The sequence below is a fragment of the Geotrypetes seraphini genome, chromosome 5 (genome assembly GCF_902459505.1).
Source record: "Geotrypetes seraphini chromosome 5, aGeoSer1.1, whole genome shotgun sequence".
NCBI classification, from domain to species: Eukaryota; Metazoa; Chordata; class Amphibia; order Gymnophiona; family Dermophiidae; genus Geotrypetes; species Geotrypetes seraphini.
The window spans coordinates 90634020-90661085 of NC_047088.1; the positions used below are offsets into that span (position 1 = coordinate 90634020).

General features: G+C 43.8%; 1 protein-coding gene across 1 annotated transcript in view; it reads right to left on the bottom strand.

Moving 5' to 3' along the window:
* Positions 1 to 27066, bottom strand: part of LOC117360476 (rho GTPase-activating protein 6-like) — a 148092-nt gene that overhangs the window by 79224 nt on the left and 41802 nt on the right. Inside the window, exon 3 of the mRNA XM_033944263.1 lies at positions 9406 to 9468. Within this exon, the coding sequence (XP_033800154.1) occupies positions 9406 to 9468 (63 nt within the window). The remainder of the gene's footprint in view (positions 1 to 9405; positions 9469 to 27066) is intronic.

Here is a 27066-nt window from a genome sequence, read left to right on the forward strand (position 1 = left end):
GTAGGCCAGAGCAGTATTTCAAACAACAGTTAACCATTTCATGACCCTACAATACTATAACATGGGACTCGACACACCTGTGTTTCGGCACAAAGGTCTGCATCAGGAGTTCATCGCAACTATTGTTCTATCAATCCAATCAAGAGCAAAGTTACAATTTAGTAAACCCAGCAAAATGCCCAGGGTCGCTCATTGATAGGGGCCACCTCCTGTTGCACCCCTGCCCTTCCATCCATCTTGGCATCTCTCCCACTGCAGGTCCCAGTATTTTTCCCCTCATTCTCTCTTCTTACCCTTCCCCCAAATGTCCCAGCATTTCTTCACTCTATCCCTGCCCCTACAGATCCCAGCATTTCTTTACTCTACCCCCTGCCCCCACCATGATGGCAGGGGTGGTGGCAGCCAGCCAGCAAAGGCAGCGAGATAATATACTGTCTGCCTATCAGTATTGCCAGGGCCTTTCCACTACCATGTCCTGCCCTTCTGATGTCACTTCCTGTAGGCCCTGTCAGCACCGGTAAGCAGGCAGTCTGATTATCTCACTACCTGCCAGCTGGCCGTACCTTATGGAGTAGGAGGGGGGTTAGAGAGGTGCCAGGACCCATGAGGGTGGAGGGGGGTTGGGGAGCTGTTGACACTCATGGAGGTGAAGTGGAGAGATCAGAGATGACAGGACCCACAAAGGAGGAGAGATGCTGAGATTCCCAAAGGAGTGATTTGGGGGACCTGTGGAGGAAGGAGGAGGAGGGGTTAGAGCGATGATAGTGCAGAAGAAGAGAAGGAAATCAAACCTTCAGTTGTGGTAGGTCAAAGCACAGGGAAGAGAGATGATGCAGAACCCAAGGGGGTGGAGTGAAGAGAAGAAAGAGACTGGAAAGGAAAGGGGGGAGGAATACTGGAACCTGGAGTAAATAGAGGGAAATGAGAGAGACCTATTGGACCCTGAGTGGGAGAGAGGGATGGTAGACTTTGGAGGGGGAGGGCAGAGAGAGGGAGAGACGGGTCCCAGGTGGAAGGTATAGAAGGAATGGAAGAGAGAAGCAATAAGCTGGACAAGTGACGGGAAAGGTACACAGAGAAGAGATGCTAGCTATAGGGGACCGATGGGGACACTTAGAAGACAGATGCAGAACATGGGGAGAGGATAGGGATAGGGATGCAAGAGGATAGTGGGCAAAGAAAAAATGTCAACAGGATGGAAGATCCTGTAAAGAGATGTAAGAAAAATGGGAGAGAACAAAGGTAGAAAAATTATTTTATTTCTGCATGTACCGGTGTTAATTGTAATATATCAGCTTTGGGAAATGTGCATCTCTGATATCTTGCATTTCAGTTTCTATTTTTATTACTATGAATATTTTCTATATAGGACTTAAGTGTCTGCTTTTTGCAGGGATTGTATACTGGAGCTTTGAAGAGGTTCCTCCTGCTCCCCCCCCCCCCAGTCCATACTACTTTGGGAGAGGTAGTGTTATAGGGGGTGCATATTAATTTTTCCACCCAGGACCCATTCAGTCCTAGCTAAACCACTGAGTCCACTATATATACAGGACTAATGATAAAACATTTCTTCAAAATGAGAGGAGGTAAACTTGATAGTGTTTCTCACATAGAATAATAGAAAAGAAGAGGGGAGGTGGACCAGATAAATTCCAGCACAAGGGTTTTATTTTTTTTTTAAACTGTCATGGATCTGCATTTTGGTGCAGAAGCGCCTTCCTCAGCAGACAACAATTCACTATAGACAAGTATAGATGCATACACTATTCATACAGATGAGCTACAGAAACAAGAACAAGGTGCATACAAAACTGTGAGTCTAGCACGTAGCTGTATCGATGACACATTAAAGATTATTATACACGCAGCAAAAAGCAACAGGCAGTAGCCTAGTGAGGGTGAGAGGCGCCTGGGGGGGTGCACCTCCCCCACCCTCATCTCTGCCTCCCCTGCCACACGCGTTCCCCTCCTCCCCTTCCCCCAGACCTCCAGTCATTCACCGCCACAAACAACAAGATCTTCAACATGCTCCTCGAGACCCCCGTCGTATCTCCAGCTGACGTCACTTGTTCTGTGCGGCGCACGGAAGTAAGAACATAAGAAAAGCCCTCACCGGATCAGACCGAGGTCCATCCAGTCCAGTGATCCGCACACGCGGCGGCCCATTTAAGTACTCCTGATTGGAGACCCAGATATACCATAGCCCTCAATACAATTTGCAAGAAGGTGTGCATCCAACTTGCGCTTGAATCCCAGAACAGTAATCTCTGTCACAACATCCTCCGGGAGAGCATTCCAAATTCCCACCACGCGCTGTGTGAAAAAGTACTTCCTGATATCCATCCTGAACCTGCTGCCACTCAGTTTCAGTCTATGACCTCTTGTCCGTGTCACCTCCGAAAAAGTTAGTAATGCTTCTTCTTGGTCTATTTTATCAAATCCCTTTATTAATTTAAAAGTCTCTATTAAATCCCCTCTCAGTCTTCTCTGCTCGAGGGTAAACAGTCCCAATTTCCCAAGGCGCTCTTTGTAGCTCAAATTCTCCAATCCCTTGACAAGTTTCGTGGCTCTCCTCTGTACCCTTTCCAGCAGAATTATATCTTTCTTGAGGTATGGAGACCAGTGTTGGACACAGTACTCCAATTGCAGTCTGACCATTGCTCTATAAAGTGGCATTATTACATCTTCCGATCTACTCGTGATCCCCTTCTTAATCATGCCCAACATCCTGTTTGCTGTCTTTGCCGCTGCCGCGCATTGTGCCGAAGGCTTTAGGGTTCTGTCAATCAGTACCCCCAAATCCCTTTCTTGTTCACATTTTGCTAATGTCACCCCCAACATCTTATACTTCTGTTCTTTGTTTTTTTTTCCTAGATGCATCACCTTGCATTTGTTTATGTTAAAATTCATCTGCCACTTTGTTGCCCATGCTTCTAGCTTGTTCAGATCCTTCTGGAGTTCCTCGCAGTCCCTTTGAGAGTCAACAGCCCGACAGGTCAGTGGGAGAGATGACGCGGTCGCAAGGAGCACATTAAAGATGTTGCTCAGGGTGGTGAACTAGAGGAAAGGGAAGGGGGGTGGGTACGTGGGTGTGTGACGAGAGGAGGAGTGGGAAGAGGTGGGACAGAAAGCAGGAGGGGTGCCGATGCCCCCACCAACATGGCGCCTGAGGCGGCCTCCCCCCTTTACTACACCACTGGCAACAGGTCAACTTCACTAAGATTAAGAAGGGGGCTGACCTGCTCTACTGAGGTTAAGAGGGGGCTGCAATGAATGACCTGTTCCAGTTGTACTACCCTCTCTGTAAATATTTTGCCACACAGGCTTATTCCATTCAGCCAAAGCTAATATATGGAAAAATCAGCACAGAAGACATAATACAGCACGGTAAGAATCTTCTAAGCTCTGAACAATATCCACACAAATAAAAATAAAGGAACGCACCTCCAGAATTCCAGCTATGGAATATAACACGAGCACAACTCCAACGTAAACCTGTCTGACATTGGGGGCCAACATGAAATAGTGGTTGTATAAGTATGAGCTTTATTTACAGAGTAATGCTGGCAGCTGAACACAATGTTTCCATAAAGATTCATTTGAAAGCACATTCCTATCATTCAGCATGAGACAGCCACAAGAAAGAGCGAAAAAATCCCCATGCTTACAAAGAATAAATGATCAGCTAGGGAATGAAAAAGCATCATGAACTTGAAACCAGTATCTCTATCCCTCTCTCTCTGCCCCCCCTACATAGCTGTGAATTAAATAAATCACAAAAAGATCTGATGTTGTTCCTAGAGAATGACACGGGAGAAAATTCTGTCCCTGTCACTGCCCCGTCCCCGGACCACCATCCTCTTCATTGCCCCGTCCCTGCCATCCCCTTCACCACCCCGCCCCGTCTCCACCATCTCCTTCACCGCCCCATTCCCGTCCCCGCTGTCCCTTTCACCGCCCCATCCTTGTCCTTGCAGCATCCATACAAGCCTCAGTACTGCAATATTTAGCTTATTCCTTCCTTATAAATCAAAGTTCTGGCTGCTAAACTAGAGAAAGAGATGTTCAGCTGGCAGGGCTTTGTTTATAAATTTTTATAAACACAATTAATATACTACTTTATCCTAAAGCAAAATAAATAAATAGAAAATGTTTTTCTACCTTTGTTGTCTGGTTTCTGCTTCCCTCTTCTTCTCATTCAATTCCTTCCATACACTGTCTGCCGTCTATCTGCGTCTTCCATTTGCTCTGTTACTGTGCCTCTCCCTTCACCCCCCCCCCTCAATTGGTCTGGCACCCATCTTATTCCCTCCGCTTCCCCATAGTCTGGCATCTCTGTCTTCTTCCCTTCCAGCGTCTCCTCCCTACTCTCTGTTCCCCATTTCCCTTCAGCGTCTTCTCCCTACTCTCTCTTCCCCATTTCCTAGCGTCTTCTCTCACTCTCTCTTCCCCATTTCCCAGCATCTTCTCCCCACTATCTCTTCCCCATTTCCCAGCAACTTCTCCCTACTCTCTCTTCCCCATTTCCCAGTGTCTTCTTCCCACTGTCTCTTCCCCATTTCCCAGCATATTTACAGATGAGCACTTAAGCAGATTTTCAGCATTTATGTGCATACATATATGCATGTATGTGCCAGTTTTCTAATAATTTGCAAAAGTATTTGGCATGTAAACGATAGGGCCTTGTTTACAGATTTATTTATATATTTAAAAATTTGTACACTGCTTAAACCTAAGCGGTTCACACAATCTGAGTCACAATACAAAAATAAATAACATTATCCCTTGTATATTAACCTCAGATTTAAAGAGATGCCTTCTCCCATCCCTCATGACCCGGAAGGTAAGAAGAGCATCTTCCCTTTGTAACCATACTACTTTCTGGAGCCAGAAATAAAGGGTATAGCAGGGTGGGGCACTCCAATCCACTGTACTGCAGAAGAAAAATGAATCAATCCTTTTTAGTAAGAACAGAATACAGTTGCATTAGATATGTGCAGCAGCACTGTAGAAAAAAAATAGTGGCAGTAGTAAGGAGAAAGATAACAGAATTAAATTAAAAAAACATAGGGCTAGATTCACTAAACAAACCGATCGTGTACCGATCGGTTAATGAGCCCTTTGTGACCCAATTTCCTTCCGACTTGATTCACTAACCTCTCCTCCAATCTGATTCCGATCCATGCATACAAATGAGGGGAAACGGCATGCAAGACTGGAAGGACACGATTCACTACACTTTTTCCTGACACACTGACTGGCTAGCCGATCAAAAAACAAGCGCCTGGTGAGGACCAGGCGCTTGTGTAAAAAAACTGCCCCATCAAAAGTGCCCTGCTCTCTGCCCTCTGCTTCCCAGAACAGCAGGATAGCCCTTACTCTGCTTTTGCCGCCGTGACTCTCCTGCTCTCTGCCGCCCTTCCCCGCAGTGCGAGCCCTTGTTTTTATCCCGCGGGTTAAAGCGGGGCTGCACTGTGGGGAAGGGCGGCAGAGTGCAGGAGAGAATAATTATGCTTGCTTTAAAAAAAGTTAGCTGTGGCTTTTCGCAGCAGGGACTCGCTGGGGCAGTGAACTTGAACGCTGCAACAGTCGAGTGTCGAGTTGGTGAGGGGGAAGAGGCTGCTGCCGCCGGGGATCGCCCATCCTTGGGAGAGCAGGAGAGTCTTGGCCGTAAAAATAAGTTTTTTTAAAAACCCCAGCAAAAACGGACAGCAAACATATGTATAGACCATCTACAAGCAAAGTAGATGGTCTGCACATGCGTCGGGATCGCTACACAGCGATCCGTGTAGTCGGATGGGGGCATGCCTCCGATTGCCCCCATTTGGATATTCTCCCTTCATGAATTGGTCGGCCTGCCGCAGATCAGCCATGGAGAGGCAGGTTAGTGAATCTAGCCCATAATATACCAAGCTTGATATGGTCTTTGACAACAGAATATTTCACCAAAATGTGAAAGTGAAAGCTCTCACATGGAACAATTCTTTCCTTTTTCTCTCTTCATGGATAATTGTCTTGTTTTCTTTGCCTGATAATGGGAATCAGATCGTCAATAAAAGCTGGCAAACTGCTACATTCAATGGAATGTGAGAGCTATAATCATCAAAGGTATTTTTCTGGCTAATGATTCATTACCTGCGATTTATATCCTATTAGAGATACTGTTCCAATTCACCATTATGTTGCTTTAAAGGGGTCTTGCAGCTGCCACTTGCCAGAAGCAGTTAGGATTCCTTTGCATTGCTTTGTACTACTAATTTTGCTGCCTTCCTTTGAAGGCTTCTGTTAAGTCATCTTCACAGTTTGATTTCCCTATCATGAAAAAAAGTAGAAGATGATAATTTTCTGAGAGGAGTGAAGAAGAAAAGAGCAGTTTCACTCCAGGACTGCTACAGAATTGTTCCATTTGAGAGCTCTCACATTCACATTTTGGTGAAATATTCTGTTGTCAAAGACCATATCGAGCTTGGTATATTATGTTTTTATAATTTCACCTACTCGTACTTTATGCACTTAATTTCTCCTTACTACTGCCACTATTTTTTTTTCTACACTGCTACTGCATATATGTAATGCAATGGTACCCTGTTCTTCCTAAGAAGGATTGATTCATTTTTCTTCTGCCTTCTATGCTGTGTTAATAACAAGTTTGCAGTACAGCTGAGTGGATGGCCCTATCACTGTTCCCTCTAAGCTGAGCAGGTGTCCTCCAGCTGCATTGCTACCACTAGGGGGTGGAATATTTTCAGTCGCTAAGGACAGGTATGTTCCCTGGAGTCCTGCAGAACTTGCCTGTCCCTCACAATTGAAAAATGTGACAGTAAAACAGCACCCTCTATTGGTGAGACTGTGGGTGGAGGACTCCTGCTCAGCTTAGAGGGAGCCCATATATGTAATCATGGTTGAACTATGTCATGTTTAGTATGTATGATATGTCAACCTTGTTTACATTTTTAAAATTGTATCTGTTCCTCTTTCTGCTGTTAAAAAGAACTGTTTCACTTCAACCTTTTTCATCTCGGTAACAAAAGTTTATTTTAATTTTATTTTATTTTTTCTGGGTAATAAGTTGCTTTTGTGACCAGGACATTGATTTTTTTTAAAAAAATTTACCTTTTTTTGCAAGTGGAAGGCACCTGCTGCGCTAATTTTGACCATAGGAATTAGTAAAAGGGCCCCTTAGAATAACTTCAAGAACTTTCTAGAACTTTCCATCAATATAAATAGTAGAATAGTATAACTATAAAGATCTTAAGTCCACCAGTTCAATTCAGTTCCAACTGCTTAAGTGGTAACATATCTACACTGTTTTATATGGTATCCAAAGACTGCAAACATCCGGCAGATACATTTTGTTATGTATGTGGCCAATTTATGAAGACAAGAGGGAAAAATTACTCCATAACAGCATCTGCTAAGAAGTGTGATGCTGACAAGGCATATTTTGGCATGCCTGTTGGGGGATCAAGACAAACCTTGGACACCTCACTTCACTGCCAAAAAACTGGAAGGTAAGACAATTTTGTTTCTCACTGGGATGGTAGAATTTTCTGCTACAAAATTTATTAGAATGTTTAATTTTTAAAACTATTTAAAGTTTTTTAAATTGGGCCTAATAAAATAATTTGTCAGGAGTCGGCGGCCTTCAAATCATCTTCTCTAACATGTCTAAGGCAAAGGTCAAAGCTGGTATCTTTGTCAGACCACAGATAAAGAAAATCCTAGAGAGCATAAAATTTCCCAGGAAGCTAACTAGGAAGGAGAAAGCGGCTTGGAACAGCTTTGTTGCAGTGATATGGGGCTTCCTGGGCAAACACAAGGTTGGTTGAGAATCTGGTGAAGAATTACAGTAAAATAGGCTGTAGATGTCTCTCAAAGTCCATGTCCTTGATGCTCATCTTGAGACATTCAAGGAGAACATAGGAGCATACTCAGAGAAGCAAGGTGAGTATTTCCTCCAAGATATACTGGACTTTGAACGCTGCTACCAAGGATAATATAATGAGAACATGATGTGAGACTACATCTGGGGACTGATTCGTGAAAGTGATTTACAATATAATCACAAATCTCAAAAAAACTACTCACTTCTAAATCTTCTGTGGTTATTTTTGTATAACTTCAATATAAAAACATGTTAATTGTAATTCATATGTTGCTTTTTATGACTTTATAAGAATGAAAAGATGAAAATTCAGCATTTTAAATAGGTAAATTGGACAATTTAATTATCTTGGTCACAAATCAAAGTTTTATGGAAATAACAGACATTTTCTATACTTTTTAGGCATGAGCAATTCAGAAATTATTTTAGTGCCCAGGAATAAAAATTGTGTTATATGGTGTCATATCTGATTATAAGTGTATGGTAGGGGGTGATTTTATAGGTTTTTTTTCCACTTGTAAAAGCTGGTTTATATGTTAAGGGGGAAATGACTTTTTCTGTGTGTGTTACAATCAAAGTGGCAATGAAATGTTAAGTGATTTGCCCAGAGTCAGAAGGAGCTGTAGAGAGAATTGAACTCACAACCTCAGGATACTAAGGGGCTCATAATAAAAAAACAAACAAACATCTAAAAAGTGGCCTAAATGGATACTTGGATGATCAAAAAGCCTGATCGTCCAAGTACCCATAATCAAAACTGGTTTTAGACGTATCTAAAACAAGCTTAAGCCTTTCCCCTGCCTCTAAATGCATAGAGTGAAAAGAGGCGTTTTTAGAGGAGGGGAAAGGGCAGGCGGTGGGTGGGAGGTGAGCCGACCTAGACCTAGGCATGCAGCAGGTATAACCAAAACTTCCTTCCTGCCCCAACTGCGGCACTTCGGGGTGAGCATCACGGCAGGGCATCTCCCCTGCCGGCGATCCTCACCCCGAAGTGCTGCGGTTCGGAGAAGGGTGGGCGATCACCATCGCCGGCAGGAGAGATGAGCCATCTCTCCTGCAGCGATCAGCCCTCCCCCGGCGATTACGATGGGGCAGGAAGGAGCCCAAGTCCTCCTGCCTGGCGACACCCCGAACCCCCGACAGCATCGGGGCAAGAGGGAGCCCAAGCCCTCTTGCCCCACCGACTCCCCGACCGTCCCTGACAGCATCAGGGGCAAGAGGGAGCCCAAGCACATGCAACTTTGAACGTGACATCACACTTTTCCTTTCTAGGTGTACAATAATGAAAAAACATTATTCCTTGTCTAACAGTGTTGTATCCAATATACATTATACATTTTTTCTCACAGTATTTATGATACATATTGGATACTTCCTTTCTTTGGATCACAGTTTCTCTAAACGACATCATATCTCTCTTTGGAGTCCGCTGTCTAACACTTTCTTGGGTTCAGGTATCTCACAATGTAAATACAGTCCCTTTTCAATCTTTTAACCCAATATCTCCAACTTGCGCTTACCTTTCCTCTCTTTAGAGAAACTGTCTAGCTTTCTTCTCAGGGATTTCCTGCGCTTTGGACCATCTGCTGGAATAAGATAAAGATAAGCATTAGAATGTCATCTGTTGTGTTTTGTTATGGTTTTAACTTTATTCCGGTAGATAGCCTGAAACAGTCAGCCTTTTTACACCATGGCATGAATAAGACCGGGATATTCAGGGCTGGGCCTAATCTAAAAACTAGTACTGAATTATCTGGGATTTTTGCAGCCACCAGAAGTTATCCAGGGCTGGCTAACATTCAACGCCGGTACCTGGAAACTAACCAGGCATAAGTTAAAACTGCATTTTATGAGTCCCACTTGCACCGTTAGTTATCCAAGGCATAGGCAGCGGAATGCTCTATCGTTTGGGAGGAGGGGGGGGGGGCGCAAATGCTCCGCCCTAGCCCCAGCAGGATCCTATAGCACAGGGATCTCAAAGTCCCTCCTTGAGGGCCGCAATCCAGTCGGGTTTTCAGGATTTCCCCAATGAATATGCATTGAAAGCAGTGCATACACATAGATCTCATGCATATTCATTGGAGAAATCCTGAAAACCCGACTGGATTGCGGCCCTCAAGGAGGGACTTTGAGACCTCTGCTATAGCACAACCTCTCTTTCTAGCTCCTGACTCCCACACTTACCTTCCCGCTCGCTGTAATTTTAAATCTTCCAGTAGCCACGGCGCGGCAGCTGCCAGAAGATTTAAAATTACAACGGCCGGGAGGAGGTGGGTAGGGGAGTAAAACCATAATTGACACCGTCTGCCAATTTTGGGGGGAGGCCATGGCCCCTGTGGCCTCCCCCGTTTCGATGCCTAAAATTCCAGGCACCGGCATTGAATTTCAGTTTCCAGATAACTTCTAGCTCCACCAATATTAACCAGAAAGGGCTGCAGTGGTTAAAGCTGATATTCAGCAGCACTGGACCACTGGATATCTGCTGCCCTGTTAAATAGTTCTGAATATCAGCCTCTTTATTTATTGTACATTTTAAATGCTTGATCTAAGGAAACACTTGTAAACAACTACGCTGCATGAAACAGAAATACAGCAAGAAAGACAGTCCGTCAATCTAAGAAGAGGAGGAGTATACAATTCCAAGATAAAAGTCAGACCTTCAAAAGTCTAAATAAGAAAATGGGATCCTGTTTCAGCAGCATTCATGTTCGTGGGGACTGTAGAAGGCGGGAGGGGGAGGGGGGCAGAAAAGAGAGACAAAATAGCAACAGTCTGATGAACTGTAAAGCTTAATAATAAAAACCTTTGTGTTTGTTTTTTTTTTTTGCATGACTTTAGCCAGAACTGGAAAGACTGGATAGTCTGATGCTTAAAATAACAAATGGAAAATACAATCCCTATCTGGATCTAAAACAAATTTAACTATCAGACCAGATGTTTATAGATCTTAAATTTACAAAAACAAAAACCAAAGATACTTGGGGCTCCTTTTACAAAGGTGCGCTAGCGGTTTAACGCGTGTAATACTGCGTGCTAAACCACCGGCCGCGTTAGCCACTACCACCTCCTCTTGAGCAGGCGGTAGTTTTTAGGCCAGCACAGGGGTTAACGCGTGATTAAAAGTCACGCGTGTAACCCCGCTAACACGGCTGGATAAAAGGAGCCCTTGAGGGTTCAAGTTTCAAATTTATTTCATATTTGATAAAATCGCTTTTTTCAAAGATTACAAAGCGATAAACAAAATATATATATATATATATATATATTTTTTTTTATTATTTTTTTTTTTAAGAGGGTGACATACAATATAGGGATAGACAGAGGTACATTTCATAGGAAAATCAGGGAAGAACTACAATTTGATATAGGAAAGAGAACAAATAAGGATAAAACAATAGGAGTTATATTATATTAGATCAGTACTTGCCTGCTTCAAATGGAAATAGTAAACTCAGCAGTAAATGTTCAAAAAACACTTGAAGTGATTCAAAAAAGAAAAACTTATCAGTGGCTTTCAAAATCAGTCACGTTCAAAAATGTCATTTTAGTTTTCTATTGAACATAAACAATGTGTACTATTGCTCCCACCGATGGTAGCCAATGATTCGCTTGTTAAAAGCTGCTCCAGGGCTTATGGGACACAATATAGCTGTGGATGCCTCCACTCTCATACACTATAGGTCAACCAGCTCCACTTTATCTATATTTATTCATTTCTTCTAAAGAAAGTAGCAGATTAATGAGGCATGACTTCTCTTGGTCAAATCCATAATTTATGTGGAGTTATTTTGTTCTTTATAATAGTTTCTACCAGTGTGCCCAGCACAGACATTACATTCGCCAGTCTGCAGTTTCTCAGATCAGCTTTGGATCCCTTTATAAAAACTGGCATTATGCTGCCACCCCCCTCCAGTCTTAGGGTACTCTGGATGATTTTAATGACAGGTGCACATTTGAAGAAAACAAACCTGTTTGGTGTTTTTGACATCTTTAACCATAAACCATTTCTTAAAGTCCTATGAAGCATCTCTAATTTCTACATTCTGAGTACTGGCTCAAATAATTTGGACGTGTAAATCATCATATTGTATGGTCAAACGGTCCAACTATGCTCTTAAAACAATGTAGTCCTTTGACAGGAACATTTCCATGCATTTATTGAGAACATTCAGTATCGAACGTATCATAAAATGATGCTCCCCGGGGAAGACATTCAGTAGTATAATCTTTGCCTGTTCTGCCCCTACAGTTGTGTGTATGTATCCACCTTCAGTCTGTATTGACTGACAGTTGTAAATTAGTGTAAGCTGCATCCTGCTCTTATCCTGTAATCCTTACACCTATATGTTATAGGTGACCCCCTTCTCTCGTTTCCTTGAGCTCTGCTTTGCTCATACCTCATACTTTCACTTTCCTGCTGAAGTAACACAGGACTTTGAGATTGCTCTCTGTGCTCAGGCTTTAGGACCTATTCTGGTCCCTGAAACTAAACTAAACCTTGGGTTTGTATACCGCATCATCTCTACATTCGCAAAGCTCGACACGGTTAACAAGGGTTAGGGTAGAAAGGAACTCCAGTGAAAGGAAAAGACAAAATGAAGAGAAAATTTAGGACAGAGTAACCAGAGAGAGGAAGAGTTACATTTTTGAAAATAACCAGGTTTTCATGAAGTTTGGTAATCGCATTTTGCTCATTGACTGACCCCCGATGCAGGTGCTGTATGCCAAAACAAGGCTCATGTTGGGTCAATAAAGACAAGTCCCTGTTCAATGAGGTCCTTTGTGCTTTTTTAGCTGTATTGTGTTTGGTGTGCTTCGTCCCTCTCTCTGCTAGTTTTCACTTTCACTTTCCTGCTGAAGTAGTACAGGGCTTTGGGATTTCTCTCTTTGCTCAGGCTTTAGGACCTATTCTGATCCCCGAAGTTTGGTAATCACACTTTGCTCATTGGCCGAACCCTGATGTTGGGTTAGTAAAGACAAGTCCCTCACACATCAGATATTCTAACTTTAATTTCTGATATTTCATTAACCCCATTGATCTCTACCCCCACACACAGGGCAGGTCATATGATCGACATGATCTTTGTCCTAAAATCTTTTTTCAACGAAAATCATCAATCAACAAACTTGTTCCCTCCCTTGGACCTTAGTTACACTGCATCTCCTACTCAGAGAGGAAGGGGCGAATTTTGGTGATGTTGTAGAGATAGAAGCGACAGGCCTTAGCAGTTTAATGGTGTAGAAAATGAGATGTCAGAATTGAAAACAACTCCATGGTTGCGAGCAGAGGAGCCTGGAATGATGACAGTATTATTTAGCAAGATGGAGGAAGGCGTAGGAGGAGCAGAGGGTTTTGGAGGAAAGAGGAGCAGATAAGTTTTGAACATGTTTAGTTTCATAAGACGGCAGATGACCTCAATGTATTACCATTTTAATATTAATGACCTCATTGTACTACATTTGCATAGTACAACCAGAGGCTGCTAGGAAGAACGGAAAAGAGCATGGTGAGCTGTTCTGAGAATCAGCTGGTAAAACACTTGGGCGCTAAACCAGATAGGACTGGTTTAGCATCCATTGTTAAATGCACAGTGAGTTTTGAGAATCTAGCCTTCAGTGTTTCTCGAACCTGAATAAAAGACCAAGATTCTGTGAAAATGATGAGCTAATTAATATCAGAGATAACTTGCAAACCGACTTCATTGTTTTACATTTTTGTTTTTCTTGGATCTTTTTTTATTTTCCCATGGCAAGCTTGAGATGTCTTCAAGACTTTCACTGCCAATGAGATCTTTTTATGTGGTTGGAGGTCAGTTGGCCTTTCAAGCAAGCAAGTAAACAACTCTGACTGCAAGATGTGAATATCAGAACTACTATGAGAATGGAAACCAAGCTGAGAGCTTTATTACAAGCACAGTGCAAATTTGTTTGCTGGGTGGCACTAGAGTTTCTATATAGTGACCCACCCATTATGGAACCTTCCTGTATAAAAATGGCACCTTTGATCTAAATATATATGTATTGTTGCATGAATGGAGCTGCGTCAGGGCAATCACATTCTCTCCTGCTCCATGATGGAATGTGATTGTCCTCACGCAGCCGTTGTTTGGCGAAACAAGAGCCTTGTTGGTGATATCCAGTTCCTTGTCTTTTTTCAGCTTGAGAAGTGCTATAGCAGGAAGATCTACTCGCTGCTGTTGTTGCCATCGTCAGAAGATAAGTGAACTGTTTTGTTCTTTTTCTGGCTCCCTGTACACAGTGGTGGCTTTGGTCCCATTTTGAAAAGTTACATTTTGATACGTGTGGAGTTTTTTTTGCCTAAGATACAGAGCAGGACTGGCTTAAGAACTCATTGAGCTGCTGTCCGTATATTGTTGATAAGTTGAGGCTTTTTCTCCACCTATTATAAATGTACTTTCATGGGGTATCTCCACCACTAGGCTAATAACAATTTTTTTGCTGATTGTATTTATATTTTGTTATTGCGATTTGGAGTCTTGAGAGACATTTAAATACCTATAAAATGCACATGAGTCGAGTCTGTTTCATTTGAAAGGAAGCTATGGAATGAGAGGGCATAGGATGAAGTTAAAAGGTGATAGGCTAAGAAAAAATCCTCATATTTTAGCAGGCCCAAAACTATAATAATCCAAAGGCTCCCAAACTTCATTAAACTTTTTTAACGCATTCAATCTTTCAGCAGCAACACTCTCAAACTTAGCAGTTATACACAGTGTTCTACCAGGTTATATATTTAACCCTCAATACATCCTTCCAGTGTTTTAAGATAATTTTAATGGACAAATTAAGCAATATCCTTAATAATTTTGATAGATCTTCAGATATTGGTTGTCTAAGTTCAAGATGCCCCAGCACTATAACTTCTAATCTAAATGGTTTTTACTATAGTATTTATGATAGCATTAATGAGTATTATTTGTATTATATTGTTTCTTTATTATATTTTATATTTACACTAGTTTTTTAGCCCGTTACATTAACGGGTGCTAGAATAGATGTGTAGACTTAGGCATTTCTTTCTCTCTTTCTGTATGTGTGTCTTTTTTTCTTTCTCTCTGCCCCCCTTTCTTTCTGTCTCTCCCCCCTGTCCAGCAGTAGCCCTTCTCTCTTCCTTTTACCTTCCCTCTGTCCAGCAGAACCCCTTTCCTGCTCCCCCTGTCCAGCAGTAGCTCTTTTCTCTTCCTTTTACTTCCCCCTGTCCAGCAGTACCCCTTCCCTGCTCCCCCTGTCCATCAGTAGCCCTTCTCCCTTCTTTTTACCTACCAATATTCCCATTTCCCCTTTTACCTTTCCTATTTCCACCCCATCCAGCATCATTAGAGTACCTGTTGCATTGTTGGTGTTCCGGTGTCTCCTCTGTCTTGGGTCTGGGCCGACTATTGTGGGCCAGGATTGCCAGGGCCAGGGTGCCCTGTGGGACAGGTAGGGGCAAGGGTCAGCAGAGGTGGAGAAGTTCTGGGTAGCAGCATGAGTTCACTCTAGTGCGGGGCCTCTGCCATGTCGCAGGGAGCTGGTGTCTGCACTTCTAGCCACTTCCTCTAGAGTCCCTACTGCAGCGCGCAGGCGTCGCATCATGCAGCGGTGACGTCCAGGCCTGAGCCGCGACAAAGAGGGCAGGGGGTGCTAGTGGCTGGCAGCTGCCACTCCGCAACACCTTTCGCCTCAAGCCACCGCGGCCTCCTCCCGGCAGCTGCCACTCCACACTGCCTTGCTGCGGCAGCGTCTAAAGACACTTCAGCTGGTAGGGCCGTATTGTGAGGTGGAGAACAGAGAAGCTTGTGTGGCACGCATGCGCACTTGTGCCGCCGCAACAGATCAGGGAACACGTGGCACGAGTGCGCATGCGCGCTTAGCGTTTTATTATATATGATATGAAATTTAAGTTTTGATGCATTGTATTGTATTTTATCGAAATTTTAATAAAAATTATTGAACTAAAAAAAAAAAAAGGTGAAAGGCTCAGGAGTAATCTAAGGAATTACTTTTTTTACAGAAAGGGTGGTAGATGCGTGGAACAGTCTCCCAGAAGAAGTGATGGAAACAGAGACTGTGTCTGAATTCAAGAAAGCCTGGGACAGGCACACAAGATCTCTTAGGGAGAGGAAGAGATAGTGGATGCTGTGGATGGGCAGACTAGATGGGCCATTTAGATTTTGTCTTCTACTCCTTCAATCTTTTTGTATAAACCGAGTTGAGCTTCTAAATTGGAAGATGACGCGGAACAGTATACAAATCTAAGGATTAGATTAGATTTATCTGCCATCATGTTTCTATGTTTCTATCTTGCACATCTGCAAGGAGGGAATGCATATGGAAAGAGTTTGTGTGGGACAAGAATTTCTCCCACTGGCACATGAGACTTAAAGAATACTATAAGATGCATGCGTAGATTGTTGCATATATGCAAACTCATTTACACCATCGACATTCACCTGCCAGTCTGCGCTAGTATTCTGTAACCCAGATGCCACTGTAGAATTGGCATGAGATATACTGCATTTTAGAACCCAAATCTGGGCACCAATTTATAGAATTGCACCTATGAATGTAGTGATTGCTCCATCAATAGGGATGAGGGCAACTCTAGAGGACCTACAAAAGTGATTTATAGGTTATGGTGTCTAAAGCAGGGAAAAACTTCAACAAAATTCACAGCACACAGTGCATTAGTTTTGGGTTTTGATGGATCGTGGGTGGGGGGGAGTGGGAGTTAAAGCCACAGCCTCAGCATCCTGAAGTTATGGGTTCAAACCCCACACTGCTCCTTGTGACCCTGGGCAAGTTACTTAATCCCCCCATTTTCCCAAGTACATTAGATAGAGTGGGAGCCCACCAGGACAGATAGGGAAAAATGCTTGAGTACCTGAATGCAAACCACTTAGGCTATAAGTGGTATATAAATACTAAAATAATTAAATAAAATAAAAGCCCTAAGCTGGATAAGGGCTTGAGAAAAATAGAAACAGAAACATAAAGGCAGATAAGGACCAACTGGCCTATCCAGTTCATCCATCCACATATTTTTCTGCCTTAGAGATCCTATGTATTTGTCCCAAGCTTTCTTGAATTCAGATATAAACTGTGTCTCTACTAGAGAATGACACAGGGAAAATATTTTTCCCCATCATTGCCCCATCCCCGCGACCACTGTCCCCGCAACTAATATCCCTGCAGCATCCATACAAGCCTCAGTACTGCAATATTTATCTTATTCCTTCCTTATAAATCAAAGTTCTGGCTGATGTTCAGCTGGCAGGGCTTTGTTTATAAATTTTTATCAACACAACTAATATACTACTTTATCCTAAAGCAAAAAAAAAAAAAAAAAAAAAAAAATTAATTAATTAATTAATAGAATTTTTTTTTTTTTACTACCTTTGTTGTCTGGTTTATGCTTTCCTCATCTTCTCATTCAATTCCTTCCATCCCCTGTCTATCTTCTCTCTGCGTCCTCCTTTTGCTCTGTTACTGTGCCTCTCCCTTCACCCTTCCAATTGGTCTGGCATCCATCTTCTTCCCTCTGCTCCCTCCATAGTCTGGCATCTCTGTCTTCTTCCTTCCAGCATCTCCTTCCCTGTCATCCCCATTTCCCTTCAGCATCTTCTCCCCAGTCTGTCTTCCCCATTTCCCTTCAGCGTCTTCTCCCCACTCTGTCTTCCCAATTTCCCTTCAGCGTCTTCTCCCCACTCTCTTTTCCCCATTTCCCTTCAGCATCTTCTCCCCACTCTGTCTTCCCCATTTCCCTTCAGAATCTTCTCCCCACCACCTCCCTTTCCTCTTGCCAGCTCACCACTCTTCAGCACCCCTCGCGCAGCCCAAAAATCTCCCTCCCTCCCCCTTACCTTTATGGCGCATTTTAAGTTACTTTCCAGAGTAACTTGCTCAAGCTGGCTGAGCCTGCCTGCAGTCACGTGCATCTGTAGGCAGAAGCTTCTCCTCTGATGCAACCAGAAGTTGCGTCAGAGGAGAAGCTTCCATCCACAGATACACATGACTGCAGGAAGGCTCGGTCGGCTTGAGCAAGTTACTTTACTAATGCGCCACGAAGGTAAGGGGGAGGGAGGGAGCTAGATTCGGCCGGTAGATAGGAAGGAGGGAGGGGGCTGCGCGCGTTCCCTCCCTTAACTGCGGGAACAAGGCCATTCACCACTCCATGGGGTGGTGGAAGGCTTTGACCTCGTGCCAGCAGTGCGTACTTCCCTCCCATTTCGGCAGGTTACACGCGGCTAGCCGTGGGTAATAGCCATCGTGTCATTCTCTAGTCTTTACCATCTCCACTGTGTGACTGTGCCATGCACTCACCACTCTGTGAAGAAGTATTTCCTTAGGTTATTCCTATGTCTGTCCCCTTTCACCTTAATCCTATGCCCCCTCTTTGAAATTCCTTTCATTTGAGTCTCGCCTCCTGTGCATTTATGCCATGGAGATATTTAAACATCTCGATCATATTTCCCCACTCCAGCCTTTCTTCCATACTGAGACCCTAAAGTTTGCCCCCATACATCTTATAATAAAGATCATTGATCATTTTGGCAGCCATCCTGTGGACCGACTCCATCCTATTTATAATTTTTGAAGGTGTGGTCTCCAGATTTGTACATAATATCCTAAATGAAGTCTCATATTATCACCTCTTTTTTCCTACTGGTCATTCCTATGCCTATGAATCCAAGAATCCTTCTGGCTTTTCCCATTGCCTTTTCTATCTGTTTGGCTATCTTAATATCATCACATATGATCACAAGTCCTGCTCCTCTTTCATGCACAGATGTCCTTCACTGCCTAAACTGTACCACTTTCACAGGTTTTTGTAGCCCAAATGCATGATCCAGATGTTTTTAGCATTAGAGGTGTCTACCCTATTGCAGATTCCTGTATCATCCACAAAAAGGCAAACCTTACCAGACAGACTTCCACAATATCACTTACAAAAAAAATTAAGAGAAATGCATTCATACCTTTCTGTTACTGGGTACTTGGGATGCTTGCCTTACTCTACTACTACTACTATTAATTATTTCTATAGCGCTACCAGACACGGGCAGCGCTACACAAAGTCACAAAGAAGAAGAAAACAGTCCCTGCTCGATAGAGCTTACAATCTAAACAGCCAAGACAGACAAACAGGATGTCATGGATACAGTTAAGGGGAACAGTTAATCAGCGGGCTGGGTTGGAGGGCAGAGGAGGTACAGGACAGTCAAGCCATTGTGACATCACTGATGAGATTGGCTCTTATTGGTGGAAGAGCCATTATGACATCAGAAGCTCAGCTCTGCTTCCCAAAGACAAACAGGATGTCATGGATACAGTTAAGGGGAGTGATTAATAAGTTGGCTGGGTTGGAGGATTTGGTAGGTATATATTCAAGTATTGCCACCTAAAGCGTGTAATATGGCACTTACTCCCTCCACCCTTTTTTTACAAAACTGTGATAGCGGTTTTTAGCGCAGGCCGACACGCTGAATGCTCTGCACTGCTCCCAACATTCATAGAGTTCCTACGAGCATCAGGAGCAGTGCAGAACATTCAGCGTGCCGGCCTGCGCTAAAATTCGCTATCACGTTTTTGTAAAAGGAGGAGTTAATGAGTTGGATAAATGGTTGATTGCTTAATTGTCACCTCGTGTACTGAATCCTCCAGGGATTACCAGAAAGAAGATTACCAAAGATAAGAACCTAATCTTCCATTCCTACTCCCACTTCATTCCAAGTCACTGGAATCAACTGCCCCCCACAGATCAGATCCCTTGAAGGACTCCTCAACTTTAGGAAAGCAATAAAAATATACCTTTTCACCTAACTCCCTTGCCTATGGCTGATGGATTATAAAGAAACTAGTCTTTAAGCCCGTTACATTAACGGGTGCTAGAATAGATGTGTGTGTGTGTCTTTCTTTCTTTCTTTCTCTCTCTCCCCTTGGCCGCTGTCTGTCTGTCTATGTTTATTTGTTTCTCTCTCCTTGGACACTGGCTGTCTCTCCTTGGATGCTGGCTGTCTCTCCGTGGATGCTGTCTGTCTGTCTTCCTTTCTGTCTGTCTCTCTGGCCTCTTGTGTGTCATTGTGTCATTCCCCCGCCCCCCACCACCCGAGCAAAGCTGTCTGCCCCCAGCATACCCCTTCCCCTCTCCCTGTCTTTCCATGGCCCCCTTCTGTCTTCCCCCGCAGAGCAAAGCTGTCTGCCCTCCAGCACACCTTTCCCCCCAAAGTAGCCCCTTTCCCTCTCCCTGACTGTCTTTCCATGGCCCCCTTCTGTCTTCCCCCCCCCTCCGAGCAAAGCTGTCTGCCCCCCAGCACACCTCTCCAACAAAAGCAGCCCCCTGTATCTGCAGCACCTGCATTACACCCTTCAGCCAATCGTGAGTGCTCAGAGCGTGAGAGGGAGCAGGGCCTAGGTGTATTTGGCGTGGCGGGGGAGGCCCCAACTGCCCCAGCTGCAACTTCTTCGGCGTCGGTGAGGAAGAAGAGGTTGGGCCGACTCTCCGCAGGGGCTTTGGGGACAGTCTTCTGCGGCTCGAAGCTCTCCTCCCGGCAGCCACTGCCAGCAGTGCTCCGCACTGCCTTCCTCCCGCCGCCCAGAGTAGATGTCTGTATGCTTGGTTTTTTTTTTATTTGTCTCTCTCTCCTTGGACGCTGTCTTCTGTCATTCTTTGTGTCTGTGTCTCTCCCTGGTCCCCTGTCTGTCCGTCTTTCTGTCTCCCTGTCCCCCCTGCTTGCCAAAGCAGCCCCCTTTCCCTCTCCCCCTGTTCTGCAATGCCTACCTGCTCCATGTCCCCCTTCTGTTCCTCCCCAACCTGATTGCTGTCTGCCCCCAGCACACCTCTCCCCCCAAAGCAGCCCCCTTTCCCTCTCCCCCTGTTCTGCAATGCCTACCTGCTCCATGGCCCCTTTCTGTTCCCCCCCCCCCATGATTGCTGTCTGCACTCAGCACAACCCTCCCACCAAAACAGCCCTCTTTCTTGCCTGCTCCATGGCCCTTCTTTTTCCTCTTCCCCTCCCTCTATTCATGTTTCCTGCCACCGCTGCCACTCCTGTTCAAAGCGGCCTGCTGAGGTTCGCGGCCGGCTGTAGCGAACCTCGCACGCCGCTATCCACCTCAGTAGCTTGTTCCCTCTGATGCGATCGCGTCAGAGGGATCGTGTTACCATGTGGAGAGCGGCCTGCGAGGTTCGTTATAGCCGGTCACGAACCTCAGCAGGCCGCTTTGAACAGGAGCAGTAGTGGTTTTGGGGGGAAGGGGGGGAGTCGGCGACGTGCAGGCCACTGTGAACAGGAGCGGCAGTGGCGGCAGGACCATGAGCCCTCCTCCCTTCATCCGCCGCCAGCGCTGCTCCTGCCGCCCGATGCACCTAACTTGCGCATATGCCTCAAGCCACGGCCACGGACGGACACAGCACACATGAGGTCCCCACAGGAGATGAGGCGCTGCTGCTGACAGCCAAGGTAGGTGCTGGGAAGAAGGCTGGGGATTCACGCATGCGCACTCCTGCGACCACAGACCTACAGCGCACGGAACACGCAAATAGGAGTGCGCATGCGCGAGTTAGTCTTTTATTATATAGGATGTACATTGGTATTCGATCCTTGGTATGTGTCACGTTAGGATAAAAACTTCTATTGAAAAATCTTGCACCGTAACTATGGCAAATTGTAATCTGTTATATGTATATTATGTATGTTAACCTGTAACCCGTTCTGAGCTGTTTGGGGAGAATGGGATAGAAAATGAATTAAATAAATAAATACATAGAAATATGACAGCAGATAAAGGCCAAATGGCCCATCTAGTCTGCCCATCCACAGTAACCATTATCTCTTTCCGGATCCCACGTAACTATTCCAGTTCCTCTTGAATTCAGTCACAGTCTCTGTTTCCACCACCTCTTCCAGGAGACTGTTCCACGCATCTACCACCCTTTCTGTAAAAAAGTATTTCCTTAGATTACTCCGGAGCCTATCAGCTCTTAACTTCATCCTATGCCCTCTCATTGCACAGTTTCCTTTCAAATGAAAGAGACTCAACTCATACAAATACATAAATAAATAAGTGGAGGGGCATAATCAAAACAAATGTCTAAGACCAATTCGGCAGTGGGAAAATGCCCGTTTTCAAACAATGCGTCTAGAACAGTGGTTCCCAAACTTTTTCTGTTCATGGCTCACGTAATGTTTCAAAATTTTTTCACAGCTCCCCAGGTCAGACGATAGTTCTGTAATCTAATACAGAGTTTCTCAACTTCTCCAAGCCAAGTACCCACTAAATGCAACAAATATCAACCGAGTACCCCCATCCAAGCCCTACCCAGGCTCTGCCCTTGACCTCCCCCCCCATAATAATAGTACTAATTGTAATGAAATTTCTTCCATCCATTTTTCATATACACACAATATAATCTTATTAATACATATTGCTAACCACAAAGTTAAAAAAACACAAAGCACACTGTAAGCAGAGAAAATGTTAATTATCAATTATATTTGGGAGGGGGTTTCAAAGAGGTCAAGGCAGATAGCTTTAAAATACGCAATGTTACCTCAGTAACAACTTTAGAAAACAGAAAATACCCCCATGATCTGATAGAATAATTGAATCTATGGTTGCCTTTTTAACCTTTTGAACTAAATTATCTGATACAAATACATAATCAATTCTTGAAAATGATTTATGTACATGGGAGCAAAATGAAAATTCCCGATCATTGAAATGGAGAATCCTCCAGATATCTTTCAAACCACAAGAATTTACCAAATTGGGAAAAAAACCAAGAATTGCTTTAATATCTCTACAAAAATCAGTTGTGAAGGGTGGGGTAAATTTTCCCAATTTTTATAGGTATCATCAAGCCTATATAATGCTTCAAGGTATGTATTGGATCCTCCCTGAGCTCTTAGAACATCAGCCAGATTGGTTATATCTTGAATGGAAAATCATGTCCCCGATGTGACTTTCTCATATATTAAATATCAAAATACTTAATTATGCTAAGGACAATGTGATTTTATTGGACACATGGAAAACAATTAAATTTATTGATAAATTAACAGATGTTCCCATAATGAAATCTACTTTGCAGTCCTTATGGTTAAACTCCAAGATTCAATTAGGCGGTGCTGGGATCGCTTGGAAGAATTGGATGCAGGCAGGTATTCGGACATTAGATGATGTTATGTCTTATGGAAACCTGCTTGATTTTTCACAACTGCAACAGTCATTTGGAATTTTAAAATCTCAACAATATAGGTGGGGAGGGGGGTTGGAGGGAGGGGAATAAATATTGATGGGAACATTTGGGTAACTTTATTCTTTATTTATAATATATATTATGTTATATTATGTTATATTATTATTATATGTAAGATAACTATAAATCTTGAATGTTGTATATGTTACCTGTACAGATATTAGTGTAATTATGTAATACCTACTGTTGTTCAATTGTATGACACTATTTTAGATTAAAAATCATAAAGATTAAAAAAAAAGAAAACAGAAAATATAGTGCAAAGTATAGACAGCAAATATAAATTCTCAAAACTGACACATTTCGAACACTAAATTGAAAATAGAATCATTTTTCCTACCTTTGTTGTCTGGTGATTTCATGAATCTCTGGTTGCACTTCCTTCTGACTGTGCATCCAATATTTTTTTCTTTCTGCCTCCTGCATGCTTCCTCTCGTATGGACCTTATTCCCTTCCCCAACCAACATCTCTCTCTATCCTTCCATGAGTCCAATTTTTCTTCTTCTCTTCTCCACCCCCATTGGCAACTTCTCCCTCTCTCTCTCTCTCTCTCTCTCTCTCTCTCTCTCTCTCTCTCTCACTATCCTTCTCTCATTCCCTCCATTGCTGCAAAGGGAGTGGGGAAAGAGTGAGAGAGATTCAGGGTGCATCTCTCCCACATCCAACATTTATCCCTTTCTCATCCCCTGGATCATTTGCAGCATTTTTCACCATTGCCCACAAGCCCCATGCCCATTTCTCCTTCTATCACCCCTCTCCAGCACAATGTCACATCTCTCCCTCCATCACTATGTCCAATATTCCTTCCCCTTGCATCCCCTTCAATCTGTACCTCTGTTCCCTCTCCACCACCATATCCAACATTTCTCCTTCTCACCCCTTTCTACCTCTTTGTTCACTCCTGGCAGAATTCTGTGAATCTCTCCATCACTTCATTCTGCTCCTCTTCCACATCCTGTGCATCTCTCTCTTCCTCTCATCTACCCCCAAGCCCAACACCCCTCTCTCTCTCTCTCTCTCCCTTCCTTGTGCCTATCAAATCTCTCTATCTCCCTCCATTCACCAATCTCCCTTCCTATCCATAACTTGCAGTTTCTTCTTCCCTCACCATGCATGTCATCCTGCACTCTCCCATCTTTCCTTCTTCTCACCCTCCCCCTGTGCCACCATATTTTCTTCCTCTTACCTCTTCCCTCCCCCTGTGCCATTAGATATCCTTCCTCTCCTTCCCTTGCTTCTTCGGGTTGCGGTATCGGCAGTGACTCTCACATGCTGCCTGCTGCTAACCTGGAAGTCTCCGCTCTGCCACAAAGAGATTTCCAAGTCAATGGCAGGCAGTGTGTAGGAATTGCTGCCAATACCAAGATGAGATTCGATGCTGATTGGACACCCTCCCTTGCCTCCGATTTGATGCTGATTTGCCCCACTCCCAACCTCCCTCACCTCTGATTCAATGCTGATTCACCCCCTCCCCTGCGCCTCCAACCTACACAGCAGCGGTAAACAGGCTGCTCGGCTTCCCTCTGCTGCAACATCAGTGATGTCATCAGTGACGCAGCAGAGAGAAGGTCCCAGCAGGCAGGCCAGGAGCAGCACCACTGCTGTTGTTTTGACCCAGAGGAAACAAATCCATTCAAATTGATTCACCAAAGTGAATTGGTAAATTGATTTGAAAGAATCGGGCAGCGCTACAGTGTACCCCCAACAAGCAGCTCGGTACCGCATGTTAAGAAACACTGTTGTAAAAGATGTCTAATACAAGAATAATCTGTGGCTCCCCAGTATGTCAGTCACAGCTCCCCATGGAGCTGCAGCTCACAGTTTGGGAACCGCTGGTCTAGAATTTTTTAAAAAATCATCTATCTGGACAGCCAGGCTACTGTTCGTCCAGACCACCAAGACATCTATCTTTATACCACATTTTCGACTAAAATTTCCTCCAAGCCCAAATGCCCAGAAATAGACATTTGGATGTGGGAGGGGCCAATCTTGTAATGGACTGGCTACCCAGACTTGGCAACAGAGCAGTGGGGCATCTCAGAGAGCACTGCTGTGAACTTCACAAAAAGGGTGCCAGATAAACATCTCACTAGAATTCCCTTATAGGTTATGGTGAGCCCCTCAAAATCTACTATACTCACCTGTCTACAACCCTGATAGCCATTATGGCATCAGGTGGCACCTACATGGCAGTAGAGTAGGGGTTGGGGGGCACACATGTTCCACCACAAATGTGGTGTTTAGAATAGCTTATGGGCCTGGGTCCTCCTCTCTATAGTTCACTAGCCTACCCCCCCCCCCCCCAGGCTTTTTAAGACACCCGTGTGCAGCTCTACTAGACTTTTCTATACCAGATTCTGATGTTCTTTTTTATTCTGATTTTTGTGAGTGTGTGAGGGTCTTTACTTTGCAGTGGTTATCTGGTCACTTTGGATACCATTTTTGGCACTTATACCTGTTTTTATATTGTCTAATTCACATTCTCCAATCTGTCCATCCATGACACAAAAAAACTACTATCCAAACTATTCGTGCGCTGCAGCTCACTAGACAACTGTCCCTCTTACCTTCTTACTGCTGCTCCTGGACAAATCACCATCTGGATCACCAACTTACTCAATAACTCCCTAAACGAAGGCCACTTGCCAAAGATAATAGGAAAGATTGCCCTCACCCCGATACCAAAATCACCAAAGGCAGATCTCTCTTTGGCTTCAAATTATAGAATTATTGCCGGCATACCCATTTTCACAAAAATCATCGAGACCCACGTAAGTAAACAACTCACAATTTACATGGAGCAACACTCATGTCTCCACCCATCCCAATTTGGATTCCGTCAACAACATAGCACAGAGCTTCTCCTCCTCACCTTAAGCACAAAAACCAAACAACTGCTCAACACGGGACGCCAAGCAATACTCCTCCAATTCGATATTTCAGCAGCCTTCGACTCAGTTGACCCCAATTTACTACTAATAAAACTATCAGAAATAGGTATAACAGGCACAGTGCTAAAATGGTTCTCAGATTTCCTAAAAAACAGAGAATATATCATCAAGTGCGGAAAGACCTCCAACCCCTGGAAAGCCTTCTATGGTGTGCCACAAGGTTCCCCACTCTCCCCCATCCTTTTCAATCTCTTCATGAGCTCTCTAGGTAACATCAAATTCGAAGACGAAAGCATAACGTCATATGCAGATGGCATTTTTCTCCTTATTCCCATAATCAAAAATCAATCAGACTTATCCAACAAAATCTCACATAATATAGAAAAAATCCAAAATTGGGCAACAACCAACAAACTGAAGCTAAACACAACTAAAACCAAAGTTCTATACTTCCACACGACCCAGGAAATGGCATCTACAAGCTTCACCCTTCGATCAGGCGAAACCCTCTCCCTAGATGAGTCCTCCAAAATCCTAGGTTGCATACTCCACTCTAACCATGGAACCCCAAATATCTAGTCTCCAAAAGAAATCCCTCTACACCCTGAGACAATTAAGACTAATCAGACCTTACTTTCACCAATACAACTTTGCCTTAATTGTCCAACTGATGATCCTACCACAACTGGACTACTGTAACTCCATCTACATGGGAATCAACACTGCTCTAATTCACAAACTGCAACTCATCCAAAATACTGCCATAAGACTTATCTTCAACCTGAGAAAATACAACTCAGTCACAACCTTCATCAAACAAATGCACTGGCTACCCATCCCATCATGAATAACATTCAAAATATCTTGCATCACTCACCGCATACTCTGTGGCCCCACTCATCAAACTCTTCTCAATAGCATGGTCTACTTCCTACAGAACCCTCAACCATATGCTACTAAATCTCCACTAAAGATCTTCACTATAAACGAGTTTTCCACTCCATGTTTACCTTCCTAGGAGTCAAAA